The 24,545-nt window shown below is 32.5% G+C and overlaps 1 protein-coding gene across 5 annotated transcripts in view; it reads left to right on the top strand.

Annotated features, from left to right (window-relative positions):
* Positions 1 to 24,545, top strand: part of LOC124361754 — a 48,540-nt gene that overhangs the window by 16,445 nt on the left and 7,550 nt on the right. Inside the window, exon 1 of one of the 5 annotated variants that reach the window (XM_046815714.1) lies at positions 4,774 to 5,244. The exons of 2 other annotated variants lie outside the window; for them this stretch is intronic. In XM_046815714.1, the coding sequence (XP_046671670.1) occupies positions 5,015 to 5,244 (230 nt within the window). In that variant the 5' untranslated portion in view covers positions 4,774 to 5,014. Of the gene's footprint in view, positions 1 to 4,773; positions 5,245 to 7,356; positions 7,855 to 20,664; positions 20,977 to 24,545 lie in introns of those variants that run through there. 2 more of the 5 variants (XM_046815715.1, XM_046815719.1) reach the window with 2 other exon arrangements.

The raw sequence follows: 24,545 nt of genomic DNA, 5'->3' as shown, positions 1-24,545 counted from the left end.
GCCGTGGTGTGAGGCCTGGTGTTATGATGGAGGAGAATGACATATCTGATGGGCACGTCTTGTCTTTTATTTCGATAGACGGCTTTCGCCGACTGTAACAACTGATAGTACTAAGTCGCAACATCCATCCTTTCTCCACCATTCCTTATTTGCCATTTTTTACTCAGGAGTGTAGTGATGTACCCTCGTACATTATTTCAACCCTTTCTCGTCTACCCTTGAACTCTCTCGCCCACGTAATTACACTGTTCTGTTATAGTGTACTGCCACCAAACAGTGCCCTCAAACGAGTTAAAGTTTTCAATGGTTTAACGCCTTTATTGGTTAAAAATTGTATGATAATCCGTTGCGCAACAGATGAAGGAACTTCATGCTCGGTCATGGCTATATTGACGGCAAAGCCGAGCTTGAACAATAGCTAAAACGATTACCCCACTCCTCATAAACCAAGCGTCTACTTTCACAACATTATCTAGATAGGAACTGCATTCTAAGAAGAATAGATAAATTACAGTTTATATTAGATTTACCTTTTTAAATTTAGCCGTTTCGATACCTTCCTATTTAGAGCCTTCGCAAAACTATCTCGGCTGATGATTGACTTCGTTCTAAGAAAAAAAATCCTTTATCGATTTCTCGAATACTTATCTCGACAATATAATACCTACATTACAATAATTGGCTATAATTTTATTATTATTATACTTAAATGATTCAATAACTGTATGTCTTGTAATATAACTGTAAATAGTACCGTAGTATACCCAGCTATTTTTAAGATAAACATGAATGTAGATCTGGCAATAAAATTGCACTCTGAGCTAGAGTGATGTAGTGAAAGATGCTTATAGGAAAATATTTGCAAAGTACATTAACTGTAAAAAGCTATAGAGGTTTTTGTCACCTGATTTTAGTTATTAGTTATACAACTGTTATTAGTTTATACAATATATAATCTAAAATAAAAATATTCGCGATTTTGCTTAACATTTAAAGCTCTTAAACATAAAAAATTAATAATATGTACGGTACCCAAAATATGCTTACTTTTGTTTCAAAACTATATACAACTTTAAAATTAATTATTTAAGTGCGTTAGCTAAGAAACTAAGGACTTCGACTTTAGGGTTCCTCTACAATAGCCTAAAATAGTTTCAGTTGGTGATGAAATCGTTGTAGCTATTAAATAAATATTTATGAAATGTTGGAGAGAAATTCGAGTTGATTTTATGCACAAAAAAACGGTTTCACTCTCTTATTTCACGGCCTAAAAAGACTGCCAGTAAGACATTAATCTAAAATGTATCAGGAGATTAGATATCTTCCAGTGATTATCAGGAAAACTTATGTTATAATGTAATTTAAACAGAATATGCCCACGATGTCCGCGTTATTCAGTGAGAAATTGCATGCAGAGCCACGGGAAACTGCTGGTAATAATTCCTTATTTCACACTAACAAGACAAATAAGATAATCCTTTGTCTGTAGAATTCTATTGTTTGTCTTGGTCAAAATAAATTGATTAGATTAGTGTATAGTAATAATTACATTATTTATTCCGTACAATAATTTAATTTGTATTAAAACAATGATAAATATAACAGAGAATCCGTGTAATATTATATCAATCCTGAAAATGAACGTGTACAACTATCAATAAATACGTTTTGAAATTTCTGAAGTATTTCTACACTAACAAAACATTCGCAATAAACCTGCTACCATCTCTGAGTAGTACATACTTAAAGTGATAGTGTCAACACATAAATAACACTATAATTTAACTAGTCCTAAACTAGTATAATTGTACATATGATCCATTTTGCATAGAGTACGAAGCATAGAGTTCTTCTACACTCTCTTATAGAACTTACCCAATACGTCACAAAGTAAGTTGTTCAAAACAGAACAGACTACAGAGCAGAACAGACCTAGATTTAAGATTATACAGGGTGAGTCTGACCACCCGTGCAGTATTTACAGCTGTCTTAATAACTGACTTCCAAACTTTTTCTATCTCTTTTCTCCATAATTTGGCCTCTCCGAATCCGTTAAAATTATTTTTAATTTTGAAAAATGCCCCTAAAGGGCCCAATTTGGGGGGGTAGGGGTACTTTTTGGGGAATTTTCAAATGTAAACATGGGTCATGTGATACATCAATTTAAAGGTCTTATTACACCAAACATTTTGGCCCAAACAAAAGTTAATTATCTTTAACCGTATGTACAGGGTGTACCAAAACGTTTTGAAATAGGACTTTAAAATAAAGTACCGTGTTACCCTACCATACAATACGGAACAGCTCCAGATTTTTTTCCTAACTTGCTATTGACCTATTTTTCAATGAAATATGTGGTACGGGCATTTTTCACTGGATTTTCTAAATTTCAAAAATATTCAAAATTAAGAACACAAAAATCCTAACACTCAAAATTCTTAAATAGCAACATATAAATAAATTTTTATATCAAATAAAAGGTCTTTTTAAAACAAACTTTTTTTGTATTTAAACTTTTTCCCCTATCTCTTACTGTTTTCAAAATGGCAGCCGAAAAACTGAATTACGTATATCTGTTTACAAAATGTAACAAAATTATTTTTATTTGAACAAACAGGTTTTTTGTGATTAAATAAACAGAATTTGTTATGAAATCAGGGCCAAAATTAAGCATGTTTTTAATTTTCTAATGTGGCCCAATATTTTTGTAGTAGTTTCAATGTTATCTTTTAAAGATAACATTGATTCATGTATGCACAATCTCAATGCAGTCTTGGGACTAGAAAGGTACTTTGTACCACCCTCAACAGGCTTATCACTTGCGGTATCCTGGCTAGACCTTCTTTATCTGACAAATGTGATAAGGCTTACCCTTAGTCAGTTTCATTGGTGTCTGCTGTTAAGGACAGCTTGTGGTTTTTCGAAATGCCGTACACAAATGCAGAGGCATTCGATATGCTAATGGTGTTAGGCGAATGTTTTCAAAACTATGTGGCTTTCTGCGAGGGTATATGCCGAACGGTTTCCAAATAGAGAACCTCAGTCACGAATGGCCTTTCAAAGACTTGCTATTCGAGTTCGTGAAACAGGACAGGTACAGGCCTGACAGCAATAAGGGAGAAAAACGCTTGCAAGGCCTGTAAGAAGTGGACTAGGGCACCAGAAGTATTGGCGGCAGTGCAACTAAACCCAAATGATTCTTCCAGAAGAATAGCTATTGATTCTGGTATGAAGTCAAAAGTTCAGTGGTGAGGATCCTGAAAGACAATAAAATGCATCCCTACAAGATGTCCCTGCACACCAAGAACTTCATGGTGATGATGGCATTCAAAGAATGAATTTTTGTTTGTGGGCAAGAGAAAAGTTGCTACAAAATGAAACATTTTTTCGCAATCTACTATGGTGTGACGAAGCTACATTTCGGAGCAACGGCGAAGTTAACCGTCACAACATGAGGTACTGGGCTCATGAGAACCCCCACTGGATACGAGAGGTTGACAACCAGAGGTACTGGACTGTGAATACATTGGTGTGTGGTATTGTTGGTAGGAGAATTGTAGGTCCTTTTTTCTTTGAAGGACACCTAGATGGAGAGACTTATAACAATTTTTTAATTAATCACTTGCCTAACTTATTAATAGATGTACCTGACGAAGTTGTTGGCAATATGTGGTTTATGCACGACGGTGCTCCGGCTCACTACTCGCACAACGTGCGACAAACGCTTGATGAACAATATCCCTGGAATATGGGTTGGAAAGAGGTGGTCCAGTTAACTACCCACCCAAGATCCCCTGATTTGACCTGTATGGACTTTTACTTTTGGGGTAGGCTGAAAGACTTAGTTTATGTTTTACGACCGACAACACCCGAAGATATGATGCAGCGAATCCGGAATGCTATAAATTCAATCAGCCACGAAGAAGTGTTGCGAGCTGTAGATAGCTTAAGTTCCAGATTAGAACTGTGTTTAGCAAATGACGGACTACAATTCGAGCACCTTTACTAGCAAAATCAATGAAAGGTAAGATTATGGCTAGTTCAGAGGTCATTCAGAGCTATTAAGCAAATTAAAAATTAAAGGACATATTTTTATTTCATATAATTTAAAATTAATTTTGTTACCATTTTGTAAACAGACATACGTAATTCAGTTTTTCGGCTGCCCATTTTGAAACAGTAAGAGATAGGGAAAAAAAGTTAAATACAAAAAAAGTTTGTTTAAAAAGACCTTTTATTTGATATAAAATTTTATTATATGTTGCTATTTAAGAATTTTGAGTGTTTAGGATTTTTTGTGTTCTTAAATTTTGAATATTTTTGAAATTTAGAAAATCCAGTGAAAAAAATGCCCGTACCACATATTTCATTGAAAAATAGGTCAATAGCAAGTTAGGAAAAAAATCTGGAGCTGTTCCGTATTGTAGGTAGGGTAACACGGTACTTTTATTTTAAAGTCCTATTTCAAAACGTTTTGGTACACCCCTGTACATACGGTTAAAGATAATTAACTTTTGTTTGCGCCAAAAATGTTCGGTGTAATAAGACCTTTAAATTGATGTATCACACGACCCATGTTTACATTGAAAATTCCCCAAAAAGTACCCCTACCCCCCAAATTGGGCCCTTTAGGGGCATTTTTCAAAATTAAAAAATAATTTTTAACGATTTCGGAGAGGCCAAATTATGGAGAAAAGAAGATAGAAAAAGTTTGGAAGTCAGTTATTAAAGACAGCTGTAAATACTGCACGGGTGGTCAGACTCACCCTGTATAGAACAGAACAGTAACAGATGTTTTGAAAGTGTGTTTAGCGGGGTAATTGTTCTCGTTCAAAGTAATTTTTCAATACGTCAATTTTTATGCAACAACATTGAATATATGTAATTCATATAAACCAATGTTGTTATTTTGAACATCTAAATATTTGAATACTGACATAATTTGACAAAGGTATGATCAGTTTAGGTTGAGGTACCTACTGATCCATCAACTGTAAAAATTACAAACTGTGAGATGTCTGTGCCATCAGGACGTATTGAAACAGCAAGATCTATCAGAACTTACAGTGTATCATTTTGTGATGGTTCCTTTGATAACGGAAAAACACCATTATTAAACGGTTCTCAAGAAGATTTATCTGAAATTGATGCTGAAGTAGATCAATGTGAAGAAATTAATAGTACACAAGATTTGTTATGTACATCCTTGCCTGCAGGATCAAACCTGCATGAAAAATATTCCAGGTATTCTAATAACTTAATAATTAATTGTTTTGTTTATGAGAATGATCTTGTGGTGGTTGACCTGACAGTAGAGGTCCAAAATAGTTAAATTAGACAACCCCAAAATGTAATTCATATAGGCTAATCTGCAAGAAAACAACACACAATTGTTAATTATGACCAATTTTAATGGTGCTAGAAACAAACAAAGTGTTAAAAAAGTGCCAGAATATTTTTGAACAATATGTATGCTGGGAAAATATTAGGGGAGTCTTAATACAATTTTTTGTCTGTCACATATGTTGAAACCTAGAAGCATGACATTTTTATTTTAAAGATAAGTTCTAGTAGTTTACGGATAAAATTATTGAGTGATCGATTGTTTGTGGATTTTAAATATTTGTATTAATTTTTAAAAGTTATAAATATTTTTATTTTCTGGTTTTATTATTCAATATTAAATGTTGTGAAAATAGACGTGGAACTGGCATATATTTTTTAAAGGGTAGAGTACAATAAGCGGATCCGGTTTTTATATCCATTAGTACATTCATCAATACTTAATTTGGGTAGGGTACGATAAGCGGACCCGGTTTTTTATATTGAAATTGGCAAACAATATAACTTAATCATAACCATCGATATAATCAATCGATACTGATTAATTATTTTGAATTATTAACTTAAATGGTCTATATCAACAGCTGTAAACACTTTAAAATAATACATGTAGGGTAATATTTCAATTTTACATGAGTAATTTTAATTAGCCTATATTGAAAATGGCTGTCAATTTTAGAAAACTACATGACATTGCTTTGAAATATGATAAGACATAAATAAAATATATTGTTATTGTGGCTTCAACATGTTGGACTCGCACCGAAAACACCATTATGTGAAATTTGTGGGAAAGAAACAACTGTAACTGTGAGAGGAGCAAATATGGTCGTTTTTCCTAATTTTTGTTATAATAATTTGTTTGATCACTGTAAATATTAAATTCATATTTTAATTTAAAACATATAATTGTTATTGAGGACTATACATACTTTTATATTGATTGATAGTCTAGGATTTAAGATGCGAATATTAGGTATCGAAGACTACATTCTTCGATATTAAAAACCGGGTCCACTTATCGTACCCTTCTCCTTAATTTTTTTATTGAGTACACGTTTATAAATCATATCAACATATCTATAGTCATGATAACAATATTATATTTTTAATAAAAATAATTAGTAGAATGCACTAAGTGATAATCTTATAAATAATAAATGAGCTCTAACAATCAAACAAACAATTAGAACTGGAAATAGAAAAAACTCATAAATAATAATGAAATGATAACATTTATAATAATGCGAAATATATGTATTTATATGTTTTTATCCTAGGTAGCAATGATTAACCGCTTTCGAGAAGTTGTTGAAGCATCTTCTCTAGAAAACCATACTTCTCTTCTGTACAAATACTCTCAGAGATGATCTGCAAGCAGGTCGGTTGATATTCCACTTTTAAACTTCGTTTCACAGTCCTCCACGAGCTTTCGACTGTTTGTTATTATCTCTAAAAGAAAATACGTTTATTATATGAAAAAGTGTTTATAGTTGATACAAGTTGGGTATTGATCAAAATCAGTATCAGTTAGTTATATCGAAAGTTATAATTGAGTAATATAATTTGTCAATATCAATATAAAAAACCAAGTCCGCTTATCATACCCTACCCCAACTTTGGTGTAAGAGGCAGTAACAGTTGGTGATAAAAGTATAATTTTGGACTAAAGATAAAAACCATTCAAAGACATTTAAGTGTTAGAAAAATCAGTCTGATTTGTACCTTATACATTTGGGGTACTAGAAATACAAGTTTTCAAACATTAAACTAATATTAATTATCATATAATAAAGAACCTTTGGAGGGTTATAAATAGCCACCATGGGACTCTTGCACTAAAAACACTGGTGACTATAAATAAACTTCCGCCTTTCTCGCATACATTCAGATGTGGCATATATATATATATATATATATATATATATATATATATATATATATATATATATATATATATATATATATATAGTCATATCCTCTTTAAAGGGTTAAACAAAAATTATTGACAACATTTTGAAAAAGAATATTTGTTTGTATTTTTGTGCATTTTATTTTGTAGTTGGCTAGAGTTATTAATTTCAAATCCTCTGGAATTTTGATTGTTTGATAGATAAATCTCAAGGGATGTATTATGTTTCTCACCACCAGAGCAGGGCTGATTTCAGATAGACAGACAGCATGGTTTATTTTCATTATTTCCCACTTTGTTTACAGTTAATTATCTCTCCATACTGGTAGGACGTACATGAGAAAAACTGTAGGAAGTTATGGTTAGGACATTACACATCAAAAGACTGTGGTTAATGACATTAAAAATCAACATATGAGAGTAACTCTTGTTAACAACACATATGCTGTAACAGAGATAACATACAGAGTATAGCAACAAAACGCTCCATACTAGAAAAGTACTTCCACCTTTAATGTTCTACAACATTGTTATTTGTTGCCTGCATCCCCAGAAATTATGTCAGCTATGAATTTGTTCAAGTGGACTAGTCCAATAAGGTAATAATTTGCTACTCTAGCAGTTAATTACATATTTATTTCAGGTAAATAACACTACACAGTGTTCCAATAACTAATATAGGTACCACTGTAGGTACAAACAATCAAACTATTCGATAATAGCAATCGAATAATGAGTATTGGCCGCTTATTAAAGTCTACCCTCAGTTAGTACTACAGATATCCAGTACTTAAGTTTTATGATGTTAATTTGTCCAAGCATTAGTTGGGGATGACCAAGAAATGTTCAGTTGTTGAGTTAGATTGTATAATATAATTCTTAAAGGAAAATTGTTATAAAAAATAATATTAATGAGAGAATATATCAAATAATTCAAGTTGCAATATTTAAATACGTACACGTGGCCACAATATTTTCTTTTCACCTAGTAGGCTAAGTAGACGTCATAGCAGCAAAGTCTTACATGTCTTGTGACTAGACAAGAATTGAGTCACAGTCGCATGTAGTGTACGTAGTGGAGAAGTCGGAAAGGAATCTTGGCAGCTTCTGTGGGAAGTAAAATTTATCTTAACTATTTAAATTGAATCTATTGTGAACTTGTTCATTTTTTAGAAATAAATATTGGTTAAGCAAACCGGGGGTTTTTCGGGGTTATAGGGTTTGCCAACATGTTTACTCTTAGATTCGTTCAATCAGTGGGAATTAGACAAGATTATTATTTTAACCGTAGAATTTACTTTATTAATAATTACTTACTTTAACCTGTTCATCAAAGTTGGCGAGGGGACTCAGAATAAACCCACTCCCTGGGCACAATAATGGCATGACCTGCGATTAACATGCTTCGTGAATAGCTTTACTATTTGGTATAAGTTAGAAATTTATACCCTTTTACCTTGGCTTTTACTTCAAATAGATGTTATTATTTTATTTTTACTTTCTTTTAATGTTATATTAGATAAAAATATATATGTAGGACAAAAATATATTGAATGTCCAACTAATTCTAGATCCCTTACTTCCCTAAAAGCGTTTAAAATTAATGTTTTGTAGTTACTCCAATTCAAAGAAATAGCAAGCTTATTTAGTTTTAAGATAATATAAGCAACACATGAGGAGTGCATTGTAGAAAAACTTTTCTTGTGTAGAATTTTTTTCAAAATAGACCAACATTATTTTATCAATAGTTATGACAGCACATATTAGTACTATTAAAATCATGGTTAACAGTGGCAGATATAAACCTAAATACTCTCTCATTAGGCACATGTCCACTTAAAAAGAAGTTTAAACATCATTAAAGTATAATTATTTAACTTGTAGCATTATCATGTTACTTCATTGATTAAATTATATTTAATTGGAATTAATGACCTTTTTCAGAAGAATCAAACCATAAAGTTCAGTATTGTTCATAATTTCTAAAAGTATTTAATATCTGTTATCATTTTGTAAATAAAGTATAAATACAATAATTAGTTTGAAAGATGTGCAATTTTGTTAAAGATAATTTTGTAAGCTCAAATGTGATAGTGTAAAAAATAGTATTTGGAAGTATAATATTGTTATTTGTTCCAATTATTACTTCCAGTGGATAAATTATCAGTAATACTATAAAATAAAGAACTCAGAAGTTTTGTGCTTTATTACTATGACCGCTTTATTAACTGATAAAACTATCCATCCCATTACAAGTCACTCAAACAATCAGCATTATCTTAATGAGAAAATGATAACTAAGATGGTTGAGTGCCATCTTAAATATTGCTACCTACGATTTAACACACTTAAGGTCTAGTACAAATCTACACAATGTATTTTAAAGTTTTACAATAAATTGGCTGAGCATTAGTGAAACCTATCACTTGAGGGGTTTGGTAAAATTTCCCTTTTGCCTATTGTCTGTCCACAGTACTGTAGCCTAAATCTAGAGAATGAATTGAGCTCTAAAATAATTGAATTTTGTTCATTTACACATACAAGATAGAGTTTTTCCTACAGTGTTGCATGTGCTTCCATGGAATGTCCTTCATCATCTTTAGCAATGAATGTTACTTGACACATGGCCTAACACGTTTTACCTACAGATCAGTTATCCCAACTTCCTGTCCGTCTTGTGAGCAATTACATCAGGTAGACAAACAGTCATTAATTTGAGGTGGCTACATAATTATACAAATACAGGGTGATTCGGGTAGTGTTACCGGCACTTTCTGAGCTTATTGTACTATAAAAAATAAAAAGTTCATCTAAACATAGTTCCGGAAATGCTTAGTTACTGATTAACAGCCAACAAAAGATTTCACCCACAATTTAGTACCCGAGGTTAAAATAATCATTTGCTGGGAGTTTGGGAAGAGAGATTTAGAGAAGAATGTTTTTCTAATGGTTTTTGACATGATAAATTGAGTAAAGTTTGTTCCATGACTATATCTCTCTTATTGTTTAAGATGTAGTGTATAAAACACAAATTAAAGATAAAAAATCGTTTTTTGAATGCTCTTTTTTGTGTTTTACATAGTACATTTTAAACAATAAAAGAAATACAGTTATGGAACAAAATTTATTCAATTTATCATGTCAAAAACCAATTAGAAAAAACTGCATTCATCTCTAAATCCCTCTTCCAAAACTCCCAATAGATGATCATTTAATCTCGCGTACTGAATTATAGATGAAATCTTTTGTTGGCCGTTAGTCAGCAACAAAGCATTTCCGGACCTATGTTTATATGAACTTTTTATTTTTTATAGTGCAATAAGCTCAGAAAGTGCCAGTAACACTACCCGAATCACCCTGTATATATATTACATGAATAAATAACATGATCAGGTTACATTCTTTTCATATATCCATTTTTATACTTTTCATATACCCAAGTCACTCCAACAAACATTATAGAAATAATCAAAACAATTAACTCCAATAAATCCCCTGGAGAAGATAAGAATGAACATATTAAACATATGTTTAAACATATTAAGGAGATAATAGCAATCTTTTAAATCTATCCATTTGCCAAGACAAATTTATGGACTGTCTGAGGAATAGATAATTATTACAATATAAAGAAATAAATCTAAACTCAATTCGAAAACTATTGAGCAGTAGCAATTCTTTCATCAATACACAAGATAATCCAGGCTTAGTTTTTAAATATCTAAACCAATATCTGTCCGAAAACTATGAATTAAGTGAAAAACAGTTTGGATTTAGAAACTCCATAATAGAGAAATGATAATGAGTTTGCAGAGTTAGCGAACTACGTGTTAAACAGTAACCAGTCACGGACTGGCCTTGTTTATAGATTTCTTCAAGTGTTTGACATGATAGAGCTTGATGAGATAACCAACGCACTATTTAAAATAGGAGTATAAGGCTGCCACTTAAATTGGTTTAAGACCTATTTGGAGAAGAGAACTTTTGTTGTAATGTTTTCAGTGAGAAAAGGAAACCTTAATTATGGTGTTCTGCAAGATATCCAGCTTTCTAGAAAGGTTCACTTCCGGCTGGTTTATACATTCCAGTTGAACCCACACTGGGCACAGCAAAAACCAATGTCACTTGAATATGAACCACCTTATGGATGTCCAGTAGCAACACAATTGTAAATGTCAAGATTCTGGGGTGCAAAGGTAATTCGATAGATCTAGTCTCTTACGAGATGACTGTTGGAGTTTGTGGGGTTCCCTAAGAGTCAAAAAGGTTCTTGCCAGCCTAGACATACGGGTGTGCCACCCCCTGCCTACTTTGACTGGAGAGGCTGGTTCAGAACTGGCTTCTTCTTCCGAAGGGACATGACCTGAGATTAGTGCCCTAAATTCTTCCTCATGGATCTGGACAGGGCCCCTACCCACGATATTTCCCATCCAGAACTGGAAGTAGCACCAAGATCCTTATAGGAATAGGTGCAATTTCTAAATTTCTTGTCCTAAAAGAACAAAAAAAGTAGCCAGCTTGGACCAGTTCTTTTCATTATTTATTTAGACAAAATGTTTCAAAAAATTAAAAAATGCGTAATATGGGCATTTCCTAATGATTATCTAATGATAAAAACATCAATATAGCGGAGGTTAAACTGCAAAAATATTTCAATACATTAAAAAAACGGGCCCATAATAAGGGTTTAATCATAAAGAGCACGTGACTAATGTACATATGTCTTAATAATTAACTTATCAAACATGTGTGCTTACTTGACCCGAGGTTTTTGTATTCAAACCTATATTACCCTAGGGTAATATCCAATCCTCCTGAGATAAATCTCTTTCCTAAAATTGCAGCTGGATTCTTTTCATGATGGAAGTTTATTGTTTAAGATATCAGGATCAGAATATCTTTATTTACAAAATCTTCAAGAAATGTAACGGTGTCAAGATTACAATAAAATAGATCGAATTCTTGATTTACAATGTCAGGATTAAGAACTCTTGAATCATAGACTGGTCCTTTAACAAGCCAGTTGTACAGTTGTCTTCAAAGCGTTTTTATTTTTAGGCGTTTCAGGTTCTCTGGTAGTGAATTTTAGATTTTCCGTCCTGCGTAGGTGGTTTTTTGGTGTATTTAGTAGTATGAGGAGGAAGTTGGTAGTCAGTAGCTCTTCAAGTGTTGTAGGCATGGATGTCCTCACCTCTTAGCAATTCCAGTTGATCAATATATAACCACTTCATGAATATACAGACCCGTGACTTGCAAGATTTTGAGAGTTTTGTAATCCTCTCTACAGCTTTAATTTCGGGCGAGGCTGGCAATTGTTCTTGTGGCTTTTTTATGAAGGACCAGTATTATTTTAAGGTTGTGCTCGAAGGTTCTTCCCTACACAATCAGACCATATCTAATGTGGGATTCCACCAAGGCATGATACACTGTCTTTTCTACCACCAGTCCTCATATCCATTTTATTCTATTAACCAACATGAACTCCAGAGCTAAGTTGTTTACTTAGTACTCCAACAAAGTGTTCCAGGAAAGTTCCGCATCTGTTGTTAAGCACAGAAATTTAGTATGCTGTTCTATAGAGATGTTGGGAATTTTTCATATCTCTTCATGTTTGTGACTAAACAGTCAAATGCTTTGCTGTAGTCTAACTACACAGCTGATACATGGTTGTCTTCTTCTAATTGATCTGTAATAAACCTAACCAAACTTTTAATAGCACTAATAGTTGACTTCCCCTTCTGAAAATCCATGATGGTTCTTAGTTAGGAGATTTTTAATTTAAAGTTGTTGCAGCATTTTTCTGCAATTTCTGCAGTTTTAGTGCAATTTTCTCAATAATTTTGGCAAATGTGAATGAGTGATATAGGTTGATAGTTTTTTGGATCCTTTTTTATGCTTGGGGTAGAATTTAGATATTTCAGTGCAGATGGGAATTTGCCCAGACTGAATGATTTTTAATTCTACTTGTTAGAGGGGCTGCCTACTGTTATGTACAGTGTTTACTGCTTTAGCTGGGAATTCGTCCAGTTCAAGAGATAAGTTTAGTTTTAGTGAGTTTATTGGTTCTAGGACTTTTCTCATCAGCATAGTAAAATGGAATGGTATGTACTAAGCTGGAATATTGTTTGTATCAGCCAGAACTACATTTTGCATTTTGGTTTCTATTTTGCTGAAGAGTTTTGTCTCTGTTATTTGTGAAAAATGTTGAGATGATCAGCATTGAGCTCTGGGTCATTCTTTTTCTTGCCATTCACCTCCAAGTGAAGAGATGTATCACCCGTCATTTCGTCCTTGTCGCTAGTACTACCTGTAATCTTATATTTATAAAAAGCTCTGAGATATTAATGTTTTAATAAGCTTTTATGTTGCTGTTCATTTAACCTAGTCAGGCAAGCTCAGACTTCTCTCCAAGGAAACTCTCTCCTTCACCTGTTCCAAATCCTCAAGGTTGTTATGGCCAAGTTTGCCCGTTGCTGTCTTCTTTCCAATTTTTGAACTTTCATCCAAATGTTTAGGACCACCAGAGTCCCCCAAGCAGCACTGATGTACTTGAAACAAACTGTTAAATTCAGCTGAAGGTCACCCGATATCCAGAGTTCACATATTCTCAATCAGATTTTTGCTTTGACTAAGCAGCCTGTGGTGTATGCTATTCCACCTTTGCTTTTAAAGATGAAAAAAGAAATGTAAAACTGAGAACACAGATCATGAGGAATAAACTTTGTTCAGAGGATACATTCCAGTCCTGGATTATACATGTATGCCATGTTATATGTTGTTTTTAAATATTATAAACAAATTTAAAACTTCAATCCTTCCTCGGTTTTCGTCAATCGTTGACAGATTATTTTATAATTTTTATCTAACATTAAAGATTTATTTGTTCTCTTAGGACAAGAAGCTTATAAATTGCACTTAGTCCTATTAGGACCTTAGCGCTGCTTCTGGAGTGACAGTATATTCTTAATGGGTAAAGTTAGGGGGTAGGGGTCGCCTCCTATTGAGATCCATGAGGAACAATTAGGGCACTAATCTCAAAGTCATGACCTCCGGAATAAGAGGTGGCCAGCTCTAAACCAGCCTCTCCAGTCAAAGCAGGCTGGCACACCCTTGTTGTTGAGTTTAGCAAGAACCTCTGATACTTAGGGAACGAACCCCACCAACTCCAACAGCCATCTCCTGCAGTAGACTAGACCTATCGAATTGTCCCTGCACTTCAGCATCTGGACATTGCGGTTAGTGATGTTCTGATCCTGGACATCCATAAGGGTGACACATCGGTTTTTGCTGTGCCGAGTGGTTGGTTTAACTGGAAGGTATAAATCAGGCAGAAGTGATCCCTGCTGGGTTAACGTTTAAAATTACTGGTTTATAATATCAATACCTGTTCTGTGTACTAAAACATTATATGTTTAAAATTTATACTAAATATTTTACAGCATATTTTGAAAGTGCGATAACTTATTTTTATTTAAATATATTTTTTTAACTGTTAACTCCAACTCATTTAGAGGGAGGATGCATCACCAAACTTCTTTAACTAGAGACCAAATTTGTTCATAATTTCGTTAGTTCAAGAATGTTTATTGTTTAATTTAATTAATGAGCAATTTTTTATAGTTACAATCATAAAACAAAATATCTTAATCTCGTTTCAAAGTAAAATTGAATTTAAATTCGTGTTCAGAAGAAATAACTTTAATGTTATAAAATCAGAAAAAAATATTTTATAGCCGTGTGAACAAACAAATTGTTAAAACCCACAGTTTATCGGCTTTTATTATAATTATTCATCGAATACAATTAGTCTATATAGACAATAGAAGTTGAGCGTTTTGAATAAATAATTTATGAGTATCCTGATTAAAGTATGTTGAAAGGTCTTATTTTTATCAGATATGTCACTCACATTGACTAGCGTACCAAAATATATGCATCTATACAATTCAAATGACATATAAACCAGACAAATTGGAAGGTGTAACATTGTCCCTTGTGGGGTTGTGTGGTGGTTACTGAAATAGAATGCTGTTTTCCTTGTTACTAATCTCTCAAGTATGTATTGTTAATATATGTTATCAGTTGGGAAGAAATGACATTATGGTTCTTATCTCGTGTGAGCTTAGCTTTATAATAAGTAAATAATTTAATTATCCTCTTTATTGAAGATTAAAATAATCCTAAAAGAAAATTAGGCTTTAAGGAAAATAATACATTTATTCAACACTGAAATATTTCTGATTTCCGCTCAGTAATTATGTATATATTTCAAGCTTAGAAACTGAGGGCATATTATACTAGCCTCTTTTACACCAATCCCCCATCTTAAAATTAAAATTACACTCTGTGTACTATGGTATATTGTTCTGGAATAGATCAATTTCTTATTTTTTATTTAATTTCTTGATTTTAATGTCAGAGTTACATAACTCTTCCTGATTAGTCAGGAGAAAGTGACAAACTTTCTAAATATTGTTCATATTTATGTGTGGCTGTCTTCTCAAAATATGAAACTGATTATTCATTATCAGTTAATTTGTACAATGCTAATAGTATACTGACTGACAGTAAGAATTGTAAAATTTATTCATTACACTTTCAACCATTTTAAAACTTTATAGTCAAAATTGTACAAGACAGAAATTGTTAAAAGAATATAAAGTAGTTTTTAAAAACGTTAACCTGTTCTAGTTGCAATACATTAGATTTTGTTATTTTGTGTCTTTATATTCACTTATAAAATCTGTGTTATCGTTTTCTTCTCAAACCTTTGTATTCGGCTACTATCTAAAAAAAATCTTATAAAATACTAAGACCATAATGTAAAAGATCTGAATTTTCTATTTCTCTTTTTAACTTTGCTCGACTAGGGAGTTTTCTTATTAATAACTAGGATACAACAATTCAGGTTTTAATTTTTGAACAGTTACCATCTTAAAACCATAACGGGGATTAAGAAATGTGCAAGAGCAAAAGTTATTTAAAACGGTCTTAATATGTTCAAAACCTATATCGCTTTGTGTATATGTTTAGACATTGTCAGATTTAAAATCTTACATAAACACAACGGCAGCCATATTGAAACGTATTATTCATATTGAGACTCGAAAACAAATGTATCCAAGCTATATGTAAGTTCTGTTGCTGTTCTATAATTTGACTTTGCTAGAACTTATGTCAATCATCATGTTCACCATATTTCCACTACGTTGTAACTTCTCAAAACTTGGTATGGCCACTATCTTAAAATCGTTGAAGATATAAAAACATCATATAAGAAAAAATATTTTTTAAATGAAAGAATACTAAACAAAATTTAAATTTTGCTCTAGTATAGCTAACAATGGAGATATAATCATTCCTTTTTTAAACTTGAACAACTGATACTTCGAAAAATGGTGACATACCAAATAATTCCAAGTGAAAAAGTTGTTTAAAATAGTTTTTTTGTGTTATTTTGCCTGTGTTTGGTTATAGTTGAGTTAAACAGATGCAGATGCAGGAATGTGAATGACCACTATCTTGTAACTTTTTATTGTTTGAGACTGACTAACAAACTCAACCAAGATATTTACAAATACTGTCTCTTTATGATATTTAGTCTGAATATATTAAGAATGAAAGTTATCATGTTCACAAGCACACATTGTATTGCATTAGCCCAAATGTTTATATAGAGTGTTTTTGACCACTTGTCCACTATTCATAATTTACAAGAAATACATAGCTTTAAAGTTTTATTTCAGAATTTGCCATTTTAACATAGCAGAAAAAAAATGTTTTATATGACTTATTGGACTTATTGGTAGAAATCCTTTCTGGATGTGGAAAGTAAACTGCCAGTTATACTGGAGTGTACATTTGTATGGTGTTCTTGGTAACATGATTGTAGGAACATGTTTATAAGGCATTAATAGGAAGCTGTATATACGAGAAGAATGCATGTAGACAAAAAATAAATAACAAGCAGCTATATTGATAACCAAACGTTTTTGCCTGATAAGAAGTGACCTGAATCATACTTAATTTGTTAAAGATGTATGGTATAATTATGTGGTATTCAAAATTAGATACAATGTGTGGTAGGTCTAGACCTACCAACATCAGTGGTGTAACTTACCAATGTCTTAAGTACAAAGGTTAAATATATTTTTTTAAGTTTCAAATTTAAAGTTCATGCATATCTATACATATAGAAAGTACATTACACAATTATATAAAGTACTCTACATATGTAAAACCCCAAAAACCAGTAACTCATTTTAATCCCAATAACTTTCAGACAACTAAATGGGTTTAGATGCAAATTATTCCATCTCACTTCTCAGGTGCTCACTGATAAAAAGATGTAAAGCTTTTTTATAATCCTACCACCGATATATATATGGAAAACTGCAAACCTTTTTAACAGCCACAAAATCTCTTCAATCACCTGAAGCTTGAAATTTTAAACTTCAGTAAAGTAAGTGCCATAACCGTTAACTGAGGAATGGTTTTGTAAATTACACAACTCGACCTTGGGTATCCACAAAAAACTGCAAACCGTTCCAATCTAGAAATTTTGCTAGTAGTAGAACATGTACTGTAAATGTTAGGACGATTTTGGAAAGTTTCACATGCTAACCTTAGAAACCTGAGGTAACCATAAAAACTTTTAACCTCAGGTGTTAGGGAAAACACTGGTATTGAGGTTTTTACCAATGAATGTAGTAATTTACTGAAGGTTATTGAAGCAATTACAAGAATTTTTCAGCTAAATGTAGCTAATAGTAATCACATAGTATTTCTAAGCATACTTCTATTTTTAGGATGAGGTGCTGGAAATTAGTAATTTCTTTATCAAGTGTCTCGGAAGTATTTCGCACTCAGGCTTGAAATTAGGAACATAGTGATCCGTTGAGCAACAACTGCTTACTAAGAATCATTTTTAAAATGAACTTCTAACAGAAACTATACAAACTTTCATTACAGGGATTTCGTCATATTGACGTGTTTTACGACATAATGTATAGCATTAAAAGGGACTTTGGTATTATCCAGGGGCCACTTTATCCCTATTTACTTGTTATCAGGTGATATAGTAGGTTTAGATTATTTTATCATAATATGTTACTAGTAGTAGCAAAGTTTAAGTTAACCTTTACGAGTGCTTACATGATCATCTGAGCTTGAATTTGGGTACTATATGAAGGGATGTTTTTATTTTTTTCACCAGATGTGCAGGTTGGCAGCTATGGTGGCACCGAAGTCCGCCATTCCGCACTTCAGGCTAAAAAAGGAAAACATCCCTCGAGATAGCACCTAAATTCAAGCTCAAATCACGTAATCGCTCGTAAATGATAACTTAAACTTTTTCTATTTATAATACATACATATGTATTTACCTACTTATAATACAGTCTACTACCATATAATCAATATGGACAGAGTAGCTTTAAAATCCCATATTGGTCTACATCTTACTTTACAATATTATGATATTCCCTGCTTTTATAACCAATAGTGACATTCTACTGGATTATTTCATGTCAGAGGGTTATATGTTCATATATTACTAGTTAAAGTACAAAGTCTACTAAGCCTAATACCATAGAATAGATGCAACCTTAAAAACATGGCTATCTGGGCTTCAGGGCTCTGCCCCATTGGCCTTGAAAGTGTAAATAGAAACTATAAAAATACCAGAAACTACACAATTATATTAAAAGGTTGTATATACACTTTCTGGTTACTAATTGCTTGTTACAAGGTATTGCTCTCTCAGTGTTATGCTTTCTCTTAGATTCCAGAAGCTAGAACCAAATTAAATCTCAGGAAATCCTTAAACAAATACATAAAATAAAATTTTGCTCTGATATCCCACGATCTCTGAGCTAAGCCTCCCTTGTTCGAAACTTGTCCATTTTCAATCGGGTTTAGAAATAAGGGATTGAATATTTATGCAAAATGTTTGGTCTAATCCATCTAATTACAAGATTAACTGCTCCATTATAAGGCTTCGCTTTCTCTAATCATATTTAATTGCAATCCTTGTTCTTGAGATCATCCTGTAAGTTTATTATAGCAAGTTTTGTACAGGACGCTTCACTAATTAAGCTACTTGTTTTCACCTTTGGTCTTTTCACTCCTGGTTCCATACATGATTTATTATGGGTTAATACATTATCTATAGAATATTCATGCTTTGAGATAAGAACAATCCAATTACAAGAAATCTAGACTAGTCCCTTGATTCAGTGCTTTTATCTTAGGGCTTCACACTTCTGGTCATTATTGATTTAAATCAAGCCTCATCAATATACAAGCTACTGGCTAAGCTTTAGTGAAGCCTATCACTCGAGAGGCTGGAAAATTTCATTTCTGTCTGTCTGCACGATATCTCAAAAACGAAATTATCTACAGGCTTGAAATTTTGCATGAAGCTTCATTTAAATATGACAAACACTGAGTTTCATGTTGGTGCATGTCAATCCATTTGTTATGGCTGAGCGTTATCGAATATTTTTAATTGGTTTTATGGTAACCATTGATGGCAATGAGAAATTACAGAACCAAGTAAATTCGTATACAAACTTGAGTACAATCATATGAAATTTTTACATGTGACTTTTTTATTCCTTTAGTAAAAAATGAAAAATAATAGAATGGAAAATCAATGACAAGATTTGAAATTAGCGCACTCTGGCGTTGTAGTATCTTCCCTTGTTCACCGAAACTTATTATTTCAATACTAGTGTGAATGAACAAAAATGTAAATGTATCATGTGGCAAGATATCCCGAGAAAGATTTTATTGGTAGACTTAAATTTTCCATGACATATTGTGTCTAAATAGACAAGGTGTTTTTCCTGGGTGCTTTTACTGCCATGGAATTTGGCTGAATGTCGATTTTGTGTAAATTTGTATTCTGTAACCTTATATGTATGTATATCTGTCTGCAGGACATCTCGAGAATGAAATCACTTATAGATTTGAAATTTTGCATGCAACCTCAGCGAAGCATGTTACGCAACAAGTAGTGGGGTGTACTATTACCTTGTTATGTAAAGTTTTGTAAAGATAGCTTCATTATGAAAAGCCATTAAATTGTAATTACTGAAAATTCCTTTATCACGCTTTGCATCCTTGGTTTCAATTGGGTTGAATAATGAATTTACGTTTCATATTTATGAAAGATAAGTATGTGTCTAATTTGGCAAAAACCAGGCAGAAAATATGACCTCTATAGGCTAGTGTTTACAGATAGACAGACAAACGTTTTGCTGCATTGCAAGTGATGACAAACACAATTAGATATAAAGAACTGTTACGTTATTGAATAAGTAAAATGTGATATTAATGTCACCAGAACATCTAAATCGTATAGAAAATTGTTTCGTTTAATTATATTCAGGCTAAGTTTAAAAATCATATTTACCAAGTGAATTGTCATATCTGAGATAAGAGACTGCTATGCTTAGTACATTTTATCTGAAAACTTTTCTTCAAAGTGATATTTTTATATCATGAACACGTGTGATATCTTTGATCTGTGGCTCCAACGTTGTAGTTGATAGTAAGATGCTAGTTTAAACAAATACGCTAGCTTTATCAATATTTGTCACACCCTGGCGCACTATCTTAGTCTGTAATCCTGAGCCACTCTTCACTCTGGGGTCATGTGTTTCCAATTGAATATTCCAGTTCTTGTTCAACATGAACGAAAGCACACCTTTAGCGCTGTAAGTACTGCATATTTCTATTTTCAAAACAAATATTAGGATATAAATTCTTATATATTGTACTGAAAGCTTTCAAAATGTTTATATGCATAGTATAAATAATGATAATTGGACAAATACCGTCAGGTAGACGATAAAAGTTATTAGGTAACTGATCAGTGCAGGTTAAGCAACCATGTGGAATGAAATAATTAATATATTACCTATCAGTAATAAATATTCTAACTACTTAGATCTTGATTAATTATCCAGTTACAGCCTTTTATAACAACCTTTTATACATTTTAGTAATTTATTGTAGTAGATTGTGGTTATGTATCAAGCTTAATTTATTTGTGTAGATTCCTTTAATCAGCAAAAATTACATTTATTGTGACCATAAAGAATTTCCCAATATTACACTTGTGCACTTGTTGGTCAAAAGGGCAGTCTATAAACCAGATATCCTCCTGACCCCAAATTATCTCCAAGTGCTTTATTGAACATAAGCATTATACAATCGATTGCTTAACGAGAACACAATCAACTAATGGGGGAAAATAGTTTTTTTGATGTTTTGAATTTCCATTAGTAAGCTATTATTTGTTACAAAGAAGGCAAAATTAGAATCATGAGCAGATGTATAAAGTAATGCCATTTGCTGTCCAATCTTTACACATAATAGGCGTTGATTTAACTGAGATTTGTTGTAAAACTTTAACATAGATAACATTTAAAGGCTGAAAAATCCTTAGTTTCCCATTTTTATGACGTCTTTACTACGAGAGCATACATAATATGGACTTGGTGCAAGTCTCAATGTTAGAGAGTTTGTTAGCCAAAATGTTAACTTTTAATACTAGCTAGACTAGTGTTCACCACCAGAGCATACATAATATGGACTTGGTGCAAGTCTCAATGTTAGAGAGTTTGTTAGTCAAAATGTTAACATTTAATACTAGCTAGACTAGTGTTCACTACCAGAGCATACATAATATGGAATTGGTGCAAGTCTCAATGTTAGAGAGTTTGTTAGTCAAAGTGTTAACATTTAATACTAGCTAGACTAGTGTTCACTACCAGAGCATACATAATATGGAATTGGTGCAAGTCTCAATGTTAGAGAGTTTGTTAGTCAAAATGTTAACATTTAATACTAGCTAGACTAGTGTTCACTACCAGAGCATACATAATATGGACTTGGTGCAAGTCTCAATGTTAGAGAGTTTGTTAGCCAAAATGTTAACTTTTATACTAGCTAGACTAGTGTTCACTACCAGAGCATACATAATATGGACTTGGTGCAAGTCTCAATATTAGAGAGTTTGTTAGCCAAAATGTTAACTTTTAATACTGGCTAGACTAGTGTTCACTAACAGAACTTATTTAGTCTGGAATGCTACATGTCTTAATGTGTCTATTAGAGCGGTACTGTCATTTAATCAATGCATGTCTTGAAAGTTGCAATTATAACTAATGAGTTTTGAATAAATTGTGTGAAGTTTGTAACTACTCAAGCTGTTATTTGTTTTTTAGATGTAGAATGCGAAAATTATTATTTAGAATTTCTCTTAATATAACTTTTTTTTAATGCACACTCCGCGTGAGCATAACTGAATTTGTTTGGCAATGAAGCATCTCTTTACATGTAACGGAATAGAATTACTGATGGTCACTTGAATCAGTTAGTTCCTGAACTGAGGATTTATTGGGTAATGACGAGTGAGCAGTCGATGTTAGGGGAAGCCTTCAATTCCATTCACTTTAGAGGATGTGGTAACATGTGATTTCATGACAATCAAGCACTAATTGTTCATAACAGATCAAATTATAAATGAGATTAGAAATACAGTAGAATTTCTCATATCCATTCATGATGGGACCGAGCCATGGTCGGAACGGCCAAAAGGTCGGATATTGGGAGGAGCAAAAATAACGCCTTTCCCAGGTAGAAAACACTACATGTATGCAGTATACTACAATAAGTGAACAAAGTTGTTGAACTTGTGAATACTAGCGTTTGTATGTTGCTGAATACATTTCAAACATATTTTAAATTAAATTAAAACGTGAATAAAATCTAAGCATATGTAAAGTACCTTTCTTGAAGAATTCAGTAATAAATTTTTGTTTCCATTTTGTCAATCTTGACCTTGCGGAAGTGTCACTCCATTTTTTTTTTTTTTTTTTTTTTTTTTTTTTTTTTTTTTTTTTTTTTTTTTTGTGTGCCCACAATACATTCATCAGGGTTTTATTTGGATGTTGCTCGATGTATTTTAGCGCAACATCGAAGGCGTCTTTAGCAGCAGAATTACTCACTACGTAGTCTCTTGTGGTTTCCTCTTCAACCGAGTCAATTTCTTCTTTCTTGGTTTCGTTCTGCACAATAACAATGATTTGGTCATCGCTGAGATCTTCATTGGCTGCAACTTCAGAAACATCACTTTCAACAAGCCACTCTTTTACATCTGTCACCTTGTGATCGTGCTGAAACACTTGTAGATTTTGTAAAGTTTATGTTTTGTTTGCCTCAACATTTGCTTCTGTCAAAGTTGGCTCATGATCAGTTTTAGGTTATTTTTATTTCAATGAAGGCCAAATCTTTTTCCAAGCCTTCTGAAGGGTAGTTTGTTTAATTTCATCCCAATCTGCTGCAACGATATAGATGGCATCTTTTATTTTTAAACATTTCATTGCCTCCAAAAGGTTACATCCTTCTGCTGTTTTTCCACGAGAGAGCCTACGTATTTTCTTCTGTATCTTCTCTTTAGCCACTCAATGATGCCCTGATCCATAGGCTGTAGTAAAGGTGTAACGTGGGGTGGCAAAAATCAAGTCTAAACGAGCTCTCCAACAGAGCACGGTCGGACACTAGGTCGGATGTGGGGAGGTCAGATATGAGAAGTTCTACTGTATGTATGTATATTCTTCTAATTATTGAAGTATTGTCTGTAGAAGGAGAAGGGGTAAAATGATAGATCTGATGTATAAAATTCAGTTTCTGCTTGAACTTTCAATAAAAATTTTAGTTTTGTTCCAAAAAAAGTTGGTTTGTTTATAATTATGTAGAATAACATTATAGATAAATTGAATTGAATTCAGTTAATTTTTAGTAAAATTATAGAATCGTGTGTTTAAACTTTTTGCGTATGGAGCTAGATACAATGAACTTAACTTAACCTGTTTGCATCCTATTTGAAGGATAGGAAACAAATGGTAGTCCAACACACAGATAAGTCTGATTTAAAAAAATACTTTAATTGGTTTACCACAGGGATCTGTTCTTGGAGCTTTTCTATTTGTTGTTGCAGTAAATGATTTTGCACTTTATGTGCCTTGTTAACCAGTATTGTATGCAGATGATACGATACTTATGATATAATAAAAGTCCAGATAAACATATCCAAGATGAAAATTATGCATTAAACAGAGCTTTAGAATAGTTTGAAGCCAACTGTTTACTAGTGAAGAAAACTGAAAAATTATATTATCTTTAAATTATCAATTATACAAAGATGTTAAACCTGTTACATTGTTGGGGATATACCTTGATAGTAGATTAAGTTGGGACTTTCATACTGAACGATTAA

Source organism: Homalodisca vitripennis, chromosome 5, assembly GCF_021130785.1.
Source record: "Homalodisca vitripennis isolate AUS2020 chromosome 5, UT_GWSS_2.1, whole genome shotgun sequence".
Taxonomy (NCBI): domain Eukaryota; kingdom Metazoa; phylum Arthropoda; class Insecta; order Hemiptera; family Cicadellidae; genus Homalodisca; species Homalodisca vitripennis.
This window is presented reverse-complemented; position numbering and strand designations above follow the sequence as displayed.